The sequence below is a fragment of the Zalophus californianus genome, chromosome 15, assembly GCF_009762305.2.
Source record: "Zalophus californianus isolate mZalCal1 chromosome 15, mZalCal1.pri.v2, whole genome shotgun sequence".
Classification (NCBI taxonomy): Eukaryota; Metazoa; Chordata; class Mammalia; order Carnivora; family Otariidae; genus Zalophus; species Zalophus californianus.
In genome coordinates, this window is record NC_045609.1 from 79,901,700 (window position 1) to 79,912,814 (window position 11,115).

The 11,115-nt window shown below is 57.8% G+C and overlaps 2 protein-coding genes across 3 annotated transcripts in view; both read left to right on the top strand.

Moving 5' to 3' along the window:
- Positions 1-288: 288 nt before the first annotated feature.
- Positions 289-11,115, top strand: part of HMX2 (H6 family homeobox 2) — an 18,500-nt gene continuing 7,673 nt past the window's right edge. Inside the window, exon 1 of the mRNA XM_027596339.1 lies at positions 289-583. The gene's annotated coding sequence lies outside the window, so the exon portion shown is untranslated. The remainder of the gene's footprint in view (positions 584-11,115) is intronic.
- HMX3 (H6 family homeobox 3) lies at positions 4,402-7,406 on the top strand. Of its 2 annotated transcripts, XR_003520346.2 has the most exons (3): positions 4,402-4,801; positions 5,423-6,254; positions 6,651-7,406. XR_003520346.2 is itself a non-coding variant. In XM_027596337.2 (2 exons), the coding sequence occupies exons 1-2, from the start codon at positions 4,402-4,404 to the stop codon at positions 6,097-6,099; spliced, it is 1,077 nt and encodes a 358-aa protein (XP_027452138.1). In that variant the 3' UTR covers positions 6,100-7,406. The 2 variants fall into 2 exon arrangements, 1 of the variants encoding a protein (XP_027452138.1); XM_027596337.2 differs by having other exon boundaries at positions 5,423-7,406.

Genomic DNA, 11,115 nt, shown 5'->3' on the forward strand with positions numbered 1-11,115 from the left:
TTGTCATACTCTCTGTGTCTCGGTTTCCTTGTCTGTCAAAAGAGGAATAATAAAGCACCCACGTCCCCAGGTTATAGTGCCTGCCAGCCATATAGTGGGGACTCAATGACTGTTAGCTGATATTACGTCCCTGTAATTTTCACCCTTAACTCTTGGGAAAGGACTAGACATTCAGTCACTTTAAGGAAATTATGCTTGACTCAGGATTCCGATGTGACCCATCTCAGAGTCACAATCGTTAGCCAAAGGGAGGGGTCTCTGGCAGCATTCCTGGCAGCCCTGGAACAGATGAGAGAACTTTCCAGTAAAGAGGGCCAAAACACATGCAGGCTGGGGCACAGTTTCCCCAAGATGGTAACTCCAGGCTTTTATCCATTCTGCCTGCAAATCAAGGACCTGCTTGGTGAGAAGAGTTAAGTGATAAAGTGTGGCCGTCAGGGCCTGTGCCTGCTGTGTGGGGAGCCTCCATGCCTGGGAGCTTGGCACTCTTGGCTAAAAGTCTGAGCAGATCCTCCCCACTCCATGGGTAAGCAGGTACCCCAGGAAGCTGCACATCCAAGGAGGACCCTGTGGAGGAAAGCAGGTAAAGTTCTGAAGAATATGGAATTGCTCCCCTCCCCTGGGGAGCTCACTACTTACTGACTTGTAAGTGTGCATATGTACAGCTATTTTGTGTGTGCGGTGGTTATGGGAGGGGGGATGGACAGGAAGGCAGGTGAGCCGGGCCTCATTCTCTTTTGTAAAAGTTGGGTGCTAATTACTAGCATTCTCCAGGCCCCCTCTGCCCTTGTGCGGCAGAGACCCCATTCTAAACAGCCCATCTACCCAGGATCAGACTGTGAATGTCCCCTCCAGTAGTCCCATCCCTGGGGCTCCTTTAGATTTTGTAAAGCGTGTTATCAAAGGACCTCGGGTTCTCATTAAAGTTTTTGAAAAATGCTATTGGATAGGATCAGGCTATCTGAAGAACCATAATCAACTGGACAAATCCTCTGAAATGGGAACTGTGAATTCACTCAGTCATTCGTTCTCTCATTCACTCAGGCATTCAGACATGAACACAAGTGCTTACTGAGCACCACTGGCCCTTCCAGGGTCTCCCATCGAGCCTGCAGTCAGGATGGGCACCTCAGGGATCAGTTAGTAGCAGGAACAGAAAATGGGCCCTAAAACAGGGGCAGGAAAAGAGGAGAGGAGGGTGCGAGGCAGGTGAGACCGCTTCTTATGGTGGCCAGGTAAAGATCAGCAGTGATCTGCAATGCACTTCACTCTCTGCTTCTTCAGGAACCCAGAGAAAAAAATGCTTTTGTTCTCTAGCCTGGCCCGCAAGGGTAAAACAGCAATGGCTTTTAAATGCTTTTCGTGGGGACTGTGGTTTCTCCCGCCGAGCCCGCAGGTTTGGTTTAGAGGATGTCCCATAGAGGGCGCTGTTTGCCTGCCGTGGAATGGAGTCCTGGGCGTGAGTAAGCAGAAGCCACACCCCTCGCCAGAGGGCGAGTAAAGGGCTGTGTCCGCGCCAGTGGCCCCACATCCACGAGCTTTCTGGCAGCGGAAAGGAAAGATTTACTCTGTGCAGGAAGCCCAGCATCCCTGAAACTCAGGGTACGGGCCGAGGGTGCTGACACCCGAGAAACTCCTCTTTCTGGTCAACACGCACACACACACACACACACACACACACACACACACACACACACACCACGCACACCAGCGCACCTGCGCGCCCCCTGGGAGGGGAGACACCGGGAGAACTTGGGAAGACAAGAGAGAGTAAGGTTCGGGTAGCGGCGCCACAGGGGGCGGGGGCGCCTGTCCGGGACTCTGCTCCCGCCAGCCTGAACCCCTTGCCATCTGGGTCTAGTCCTCAATTTGCGGATCAGCCAAAAACCCACTTCCCCAGCCAGAACTTTGCAGCGACGTCTGCCGGCTGCTGCTTTTCCCCGGGAAATGAGCAGCTTTTCGGCTTGTCTCAGTTTAAAGGCGGTGTCCACGAGTCAGAACTTTAGCCAGCTTTGCACACGTCCGCTCGGGATAGGAGAGCTCCCACAGCACGCGCGAACACACGCAGGGGCCTCTCTCTCACAGCCTGCGCCGCGTGGCAGGCGGGTCCCGGCCGAGCCCACCCAACCTGCGTAGACCGGCGCGCATCGAGCTATTTCTGAATGGAGGAGAAAATGACTTCTGGGTGTCCAGCACCGATTGGGTGACCTTGGCCCAGTCTCCTCTCCGGGAGACCTGTTCCACCTATAAAACCCGAGTGTGAGACCCACCCTGCTTGATTGAGTCTCGGGGCGGTGATTGATTTCAAACTCAGATTTCGGACGCTTTGGCGTTTTGCATTCCATTAAAGCTCTGTACAAACTCAAGGGAGTAATAATAATGAAAATAATGATTATTTATGGAAGCACCACTTACAGTGCTTCCAGGTTCCCAAAGCAAAAATAGGGTTCACTACTGTAGATGAATGTTTGCTGAAAGAAGCATTAAATGCGCCCATCGAGATTTGGGGGGGGGGGACAGTCTGAAGACCAGGATCAGAAAATAATACATACCCACTTCTCTACTGGGGAACCGAAGCGGTTGCACCTGCCAACGCAGGACGGCCTTGACTTAGCGGAGGGATGGATCTAACCGGGGGAAAAAAGTCAATGGAGAAGCGAAGGGGCCATGAAAAGATCTTGGGTGTATGGAAGTTCACAATGGGTGGAGAGAGTGATGGCCACTTTGCCGCCTTTCTCTGACCAGGGAGCTGTCTCTCGGGAAGGGACCCCACAAGCAATCCTACTTTATTTGATGCTCAAATCTAGAGTCTTAAATGCCTGCCTTATGGGCTTCTTGTGCAACCTGGGGAGTTGTTTTTTAAAGCCGAGAGAGTAGAGTGACCTTCCGCCCAGCTGTCCCTCAGAGGCCCAGCAGGGTTCTCTAGGGACTTGGCGGCCCTGGGGGACATGCTGCCGTGCCGCTGCCACGGGCCACCGCCGAGGAAGGTCCCGCCGCTGTGCCTTCGGTTCTCCTTGCCCCTCTTAAAGCTTTAGGCAGCTCCAAACGCTGGCAGGAGAGACTTCCCAGGAGAAAGCGCTGTCTTCGCTGTCTTCGGGGCCGCGAGCCGGCCCGAGAAGAAGAGCACCCTTCTGAACGTAGCCGTCGGTGCCGCGACACTGCTGCCTTAGCAGCCCCAGCAAATGACGCGCGGGCGTTAGCCCGTTTTGCGCGCACACGCGGGTGCGCCGAGACCCACACCCACTCCTGCTCCAGAGGAAAGACTCACTCTTCGGTTTCCCAGGGCCAAAGGCCAAGGCCACGCTGATTCTGAGCCCGCTGACGCAGTGCAAGGACTTACACCCCGAGTCCCTTCCTATCGATTAGACGGGAACCCAAATCCCCCTCTTCGTGGCCCGCGCCCTTAGCAGGCTTTGGGGAACATGCTGAGGCCGCCGGACCCCAAAGGGTAGGAAAGTGCTGACTTCGCCGCGGGCGGGAGGTTGCGTCCTGCCTGCCTCCTGGGCCGGGGCTGCGTGGCTCTCCAGCAGCGTGGGGGCGGCGGGACCCTGTCAAGCCCCTGGGGGCGGAGGATCGGCAGCTGCGAGCGCGGATAACCCCGAGGTGACCCGGGCGGGCCAGGCCCGCCCCTTCCCCCTCCCGCAGGCCTGGCGGCTGGAAGCGGGTCCCCGAACTGCAGGGGGGAGAGGAAGGCGCGGGCTCCCGGCGCCTTGGCTGTCAGTGCGCTCCGGCCGGGGGCGCCGCCGGCTCTGCGTCCCTCGCTCGCCTCCTGCGCTCGCCGGAGCACTCCGAGTGCCTCTTTACCGGGAGCCAATATCCTTTTGTGCTAATAGGCTTGTCCTCATTTGCTGCCTAATTGGACTATATAAAGCCAATAACAGGCAGGCTCTTATAGCCCGAAGCCAAAGCGCCAAAATCCGAGCGAAGGCGAGGAGGGGGCGGTGGCGGAGGCGGCTGCGGGGCCCGGGCTCGGCTGCGCCTTCGCCTGCCTAATCCCATTTGCCATTGTACGCGCCCAATCGCCGTATACTCCCCGCATTTAACTTGGATGACATTTTGATTTCATCATTAGCATCCGGCGCCGGATTGACGCAGCCCCAAGCCGGGGACTGCTCCTGCCGCCTCCTCCCCGGGAGCTGCAGCCGCCGCCGAGCCGCCTCGCTCCCTCTGTGCCGCGGCTGGGCCGCTCCCCGCCCCTCAGCACCCCTCCCACATGCGAGCCCACCCCGGCCGGGTCCTCACCCCGCCCTCGCGCGGCTGGATTTGCGCCCGGGGCGGCCCCCGACTTTGCGCCCCGTAGTTGAGTTCCGTTTATGGTCTGATTTCCGGCCGCCCGCCTGCTCGCCCGGCCGCCCGCCTGTCCCGATCCCTCCCTCCCCGGGACCCGGAGGAGAGGGGACCATGCCGGAGCCCGGGCCGGACGCCCCTGGCACCGCTAGCGCGCAGCCCCCGCCGCCGCCGCCCCCACCTCCCGCGCCCAAGGAGTCCCCGTTCTCCATCAAGAACCTGCTCAACGGAGACCACCACCGGCCGACCCCTAAGCCGCAGCCGCCCCCACGGACGCTCTTCGCGCCGGCCTCCGCCGCCGCAGCCGCCGCCGCTGCCGCCGCCGCTGCGGCCAAGGGGGCTCTGGAGGGCGCCGCGGGCTTCGCGCTCTCGCAGGTGGGCGACCTGGCTTTCCCCCGCTTTGAGATCCCGGCGCAGAGGTTTGCCCTGCCCGCGCACTACCTGGAGCGCTCCCCGGCCTGGTGGTACCCCTACACCCTGACCCCCGCCGGCGGCCACCTCTCGCGACCTGAAGGTACCGACCTCTCTTTGAACTTTCGTTGTCCTCCCCGCGCGCCAGTACTGTGCCCGTCCCGCGCCGCCTCCCATCTCAACCCTGAGACCCTCGCGCCCTCCAACCCGCTGTTTGGCCAACTTCCTCCGGCCCCTGGCTTGTATCTACTGCCCGCGCGCTCGGTTGCGCTGCCCAGGAATCCAATCCCACTTGGTGAGAAAAGGAGGTGGGATTGGAGCCCGGGGCGCGGCGCTTCCCGGGAAAAGTGGCCTGGGGTATGAGTGGGGAGGCTTCGGCCGGCTGGCACCGGGGACCGGGCCTGGATGGAGGCAGCGACCCGGTAGGCCCAGGCCAGAGGCGAATCCCTCCGTGGGCCCCTGGCGGGAGATCTGAGGGAAAGAAAGGAAGTGGCCGCTCTGCCACCGGCCGGGTCTCTCGCCTGCCCTCGGGAGGAAGGGGATCCCCGGACGCGGAGTCCCCACCCTGGCCCAGCCAGGAAGGAGGCCCGTGGGAACGCTGAGGCCTCGAGGCCTGGGGCCCAGAGGCCAGTGTGGATCGAGCCTTCGGCCCCCAGGCGCCAGGCCTCGCTGAAGGCTGTGTCCGTGTGCGTGTGTGTGCGTCCGTCTGTCTGTCTCTCCCCAGCTTCGGAGAAGGCGCTCCTGCGAGACTCCTCCCCCGCCTCGGGAACCGATCGCGACTCCCCCGAGCCACTGCTCAAAGCCGACCCCGACCACAAAGAGCTGGACTCCAAGAGCCCGGACGAGATCATTTTGGAGGAGAGCGACTCGGAGGAAGGCAAGAAGGAGGGCGAGGCAGCGGCGGGAGCAGCCGGGGCGAGCGTGGGGGCGGCGGCGGCGGCGACGCCGGGCGCCGAGGACTGGAAGAAGGGCGCCGAAAGCCCGGAGAAGAAGCCCGCGTGCCGCAAAAAGAAGACGCGCACGGTCTTCTCGCGCAGCCAGGTCTTCCAGCTCGAGTCCACTTTCGACATGAAGCGCTACCTGAGCAGCTCGGAGCGCGCCGGCCTGGCCGCGTCGCTGCACCTCACCGAGACGCAGGTCAAGATCTGGTTCCAGAACCGCCGCAACAAGTGGAAGCGGCAGCTGGCGGCCGAGCTGGAGGCGGCCAACCTGAGTCACGCCGCGGCGCAGCGCATCGTGCGGGTGCCCATCCTCTACCACGAGAACTCGGCGGCCGAGGGCGCCGCGGCCGCGGCCGCGGGGGCCCCGGTGCCTGTCAGCCAGCCGCTGCTCACCTTCCCGCACCCGGTTTACTACTCGCACCCGGTGGTCTCTTCTGTGCCGCTGCTACGGCCGGTCTGAGGCCCGACAGGGGAAGGGGAGGGAGCGCCCGGCCGCCTTCCCAGATCCCGGAGGAGACTGGGCCGGGCCGAGGGCGCCAAGACGTCCAGCGGCCTTCGGGAACCGGGGCTTCGGCGCGCCGCCCCGGCCTCCCCTCCCCCAATCGGTAGCGTTTTGTAAGTATTTGCAACGCATTTTCGTGCAATTCACCCCTAACGGATTTGAGGCGCTTCCCCTCTTACTTTTGGTTTTGGTTCTCTTAAGAAAGAGCAGGGAAAAGACAAAATTCCCGGGTCAAATACTTCGTCTGAAAGCTTTTGTAAAAGGTGCAACTCTTCCCTCCCTCCCCCCAAATTTGCTTTGCGCTGTGGCTTTTTGGTTTTATTTTTATAGGAGAGAAATAAGCCGCAAAAACCTAAACCCCTCTGGTTTATTCATTTTCTATAGAACTATTTTCAGAAGTCCAGAGAGAGAGAGAGTGAAGGAGATAATTCACATTACCCTACTTTTATTCCTGGATTTCTAAGTGTGGTTCTCCCTCTCCAGCCCTAGTTATCTTCCCCAATTTTCAGAATCTGAGAAGACTCTGGTAGGAACCCCGACTCAGGCCGCTTTTTCCGCAGAGGTGTGTCGCGGCTGACCTCTTCATCTGTCCTGCTTTGTGACTGAAGAATTCTCTAAGTGTTTAAAAGGAAAAGACAAGACAGCCCCAAATTAGACTTCTGATTATTGAAACAACTCCACATCTGGCCCGGTGTGAGTGGTCTTATTTATTAGTAGCATTTATTTTGGGGATTTCATTTGTTGGTAAATTATTATTATTACTATTATTGCTTTGTTCCCTGTTTTGAGAGAGTGATTTCAATATTAAAAAAAAATCGGTTTTTTAGCCTCTCCCCCTTTTTGTTCTGCAGTCACTGTTGTACTTTTGACCTGTGCAATATTGTACAAAATTTCCTGAGAGCCCTGCCTCTTTCTCCACGGAGAGAAGCAGACGTTTTCACTGTGTAATCCTGGTCATTCGTTTGGGAGGAGAAAATTAAGAAGAGGGAAGGGGGGGAGGAAAGAAAGAGCGCTTTAAGTGAAGGACAATCAATTTAGGAGAATTTTAACTTATTTGATATATGTACAGATTTCTTGTAAAGTTCACCCTGAACTCCACAGGGCTCCTTGCTCTGCCACCCAATCTGTTTCCTTTCTGTCGGCTACACCTGTTGTTCTGCGATAGCTTGTCGTTCTCCCCACCCCCCATCTCCCTCGTCACTGCCCGGGTTCAGTCCCTTTTTAAGAAAAAGAAAAAAGCCCACAAAATATTGTTACATTTAATGTTGTCGTGAAATTGAATTAATTAAAAAGAAAAGAAAAGTGAAGACTTTTGTGTGGCCAGAGTGTGTAACTTCGGATGATTTTCCGCAGAGCAGGTGTCTCTGAAACACTTTTCCGCCTCGCTCTCTGGCCTCCTCTGCGCTCGCTCGCTGAGTCTGACCTGGACGCACATCCCCATAATCCAGGAGGCCGCAGAGACAGAGGCAGCTTTGTTCGCGACCAGGGCTGTTCTCTCCCCAGTGTCTTTTGCAGCTTGCAAAGCCCTGCGCTCAGGGGAGAAGGGGGCAGAAGGGGCGAGAACCTAAGCTTATCTAGTTTGAGAAATTGAGCAAAGCGGCAGCCGGGAGCTGAGAGATGGCAGATAAATTTCCGAACGTAGTGCTGCAGCCTCGCATTCCGTTCCCAGGCCACAGTTCCCTCAAGAGCCGCGAGCTTCTGGGCAGGACATTTCGGGGAGCTCGTCAGCGGGCCTGGAGTGTGCTGGGCTCCGTGGCATCTAGGGTCGGGGGCAGAAAGGGAGTGAACTCAGCATTTAGCCGTGGCCAGAGGCAGGTCACAGAGTGTCGCTGGGAGAAGCCAGATCGAGAGAGGGCAGACCCAGGGAGGCCAACCAGCTCCCAGACCGGGAAGGTTTTGAGGAACTGTGGCTCTCGGGGCGGCTCAGGTTGGGGCACGGTCCTGGTGTGTCGAGTGCCAGGGAACAGAGACCACCTGACTGTGGCAGCGGCCACTGAGAGGATGTTGTCTCCTCCGGGCCAGGCCCTTTTCTGTCCACCGGTACCCACCACCTCCAGGGCGGCCTCTCTGGTCTGCTGTCCCTGTCTGGCCCATGCCTGGAAGCGCAGCAGTGGAGGTTCCCATGCACTTGGTGGGCAGCCTGCGGAGGAGGCGCAGGGCGCTGGGAGCCGCTGGGAAGCGCGAGTTGGCAGGTGGAAGCAGGTGCTTGGGCGCTCCTTGCCAACCGCCCAGCTGCCTGCCTTAGAGCATGGGGTCTGTATGCCCAACTCCTGGCAGGGCAAGTTCGAAGCTGGGGAGCCAGAAGGGGGAGATGAAGAACCTTTAGACCGTGAAGATTCCGAAGAGCACACCGCCTGGCCTGTCCGCTGGGGAGCGCCTGCACATGCTCCCACTCCCTCTCTCAGTGCTTTGCTAGGTTCCCTAAACCCAATCGACACAGTTGAGTCTACTATGGCTGAAATGTTGAATATCGTTTTCTATTGATGGGAAACTGCCCCCAAATAAACTGGCATGCGTATTTATGGCACAATTTTAACCTGAACCTCAGTGAAGATAGATCTCCCTTTATTTCCCTGTGGTTTGGAATAAAAACGAGGGCATGTGTCGTAAATGAAAAATAAACAGAAATTCGGGGTCAAAATATGTTGTTCCTTGTGTTACCTGCAAACATAGTGATGCCTTTTACTGTTGGCAATACTAACTGTGGGACAGGCCAATAACAGCTCATTAAAAATAATGTTGCAATAGCAAACATGTCCTTAGGTTTTACAGCCAGAACATGATGCTATCAAACGCCAAGAAAATACTTCTTTATTTGTGTTTGGATTCTAGAAAACGGTTCTTGACTGACCCAGTATATACAAAGTCAAGAAATAACTGGTTCCCCCCACACACAGTTTATTCTTTGTCCTGCTCCCCGAGGCCTCCCTTTCCCTCCTATTGGGGAGCTCCACTGCCCTGCACCGGCAAGCTTCTCCATGGAGCCACGGTGCCTGCCCTAGGGGAGAAGGGTGGCGCCAGGCCTCCAGGGACTGGCGGCTGTGTGAGCCTAGAAGCTGGCCCAGGCGGGAAACTTCCGCTTCCCTCGTGTCTGGTCGGGGTGGTAGTATTTCTCACAATGCAAGAGAAAGAATTGAGCCTGAGTGTGGGAGCACCAAGCATCACTGCTCACAAGGAAGCATCCTAGGCTCTACTGCAGGGCTTTCTGAGGTCTTGGTGGCAGGACAGCCCAAGAAACCTCTCAGTGGGACTGTCACATCCCAAGAGCTGGTTGGGGTGATCTTCCCCTACAAAGAACGCCCTTCCCCACCCCCACCTCCACAGGGATTGCCAGGGGCTGTTGGAACTATGCGGCAGAGGGGGCTGGCTATCTGAACGGGTGAGGGTGCCTCTATGCAATTCCTCCAGGACATTCCATTGTGGGATGTCAGCCCCTGTCCCCTACCCTAGGACAGTGGACCAACACCCCAGATTTTATACATTCACCTTCCTTTCCCTCCCATCATAGAACCTAGCTTTCTTTCCACCTACCTTAACTTCAGATCTTCCCTATCTGCACCCCCTATTAATCTTCAAGTTAGTGCAAATGACAGGTCTTTCTGGCTAAATCCTTTCTGCATCATCCAAATAGACACACCAGCAAACCACACATAGGGTCCACTCACGTGTGACATAAACACTCACCACACAGCGCGTGCACACACACACACACACACACACACACACACACACACTTTAGACAGACCTTAACAGACCTGTGCCCAGGGGCCCACAGTACACCTGGCCACATATGTGTTTAGCATCACAGCTATCGTTAACACACAAAATCAGGCACACTTTGAGGTGACCCTGGGCAGCTGGTTTTCTCTGACGGCCCCAGGCTAAGGCAAGCTGGGTAGAATCCCATGGAACGGACTGAGCCTGAAATCAGTCCAACAGGAATGCCTCGTGCATTCCTTCTCTCCCACCTGCGACAAACTAGTGGAGCCTGTCAACACCCCACCGTGGACTTCCATACTCCCATAGGCCGGGACCTAACTCAGAGCCCAGGTCCCCACAATGTGGGTCTCTGCCACTCTGAGCGCCCTGGATCGCCTCCGGGCCCTGGGAGACTTCGGAGTCAGCGCGCGAGCTGTTTCTGTTGGCAACACAGATGTATTTCTTTTATTTGATAGTAAATAGAGTGGGTGTGTGTACATCAAACAACAGCAAGACAGATATAAACTGCCCCCCCCTCCCCGGCACTGGGCGCTCATTCTGAGCCGGGACGTCCTGTTGGCAGCCAGAGCCTGAGGCCTCGCGGAGAGAACCCCAGAGCGCGCTCCTCGCTCCCAGAGCCCGCGCTCGAGGTAGAGCTGGGGAAAAGAGGAGATGGCAAGGTCGGTGAGATTTGCTTTCTCTTCTGCAGGCGGGCGCACGCTGGGCCAGCTAGGGCCTGGGCGATGGGGGTGGGGGGACGAGCAATGGGGCCCAGAGGGCTGAGCAGCCTTTGGCCTTTGGGAGCTTTGTCTAGGCCCCGCGTTGTGGGGCTTCCTGGGCCGGGCCACGCTCCCCAGTGTGCGCGTGGGACACCTCAGTTTCCCTCGAGGGGCCCTGTGGGGTGCAGACTTAACTGCCCGCCTCCAAGACTCCATTTTGCCCCACCTCTCGCGGTTGTCCACGCCCGGCGGCCCAGCGACCCACCCAGGGGGCCTCTCCCCTTTAGCGATCTAAAACCAGACTCCGCAAAGCAGCTAGGAAAAGAACTCTCCACTGGGTCGCCAAGACAGAGACAGGGTGCAAGAACCATGAGCACCACAGAAACGCCCTCTTAGGATCCGAAGCACGGCTGGGCAAGCTCAGGGGACTACTCAAGCCAGGGCGCGTACACGTGGCCCCGCGGAGAAAATCCGCCAGGCTCCTCCTCCAGGCTTCCCGCCCACTCTCTGCCCACCACCTCGCCCTGACTGCGGGCTCTCTCCGGCTTCGGGGTGC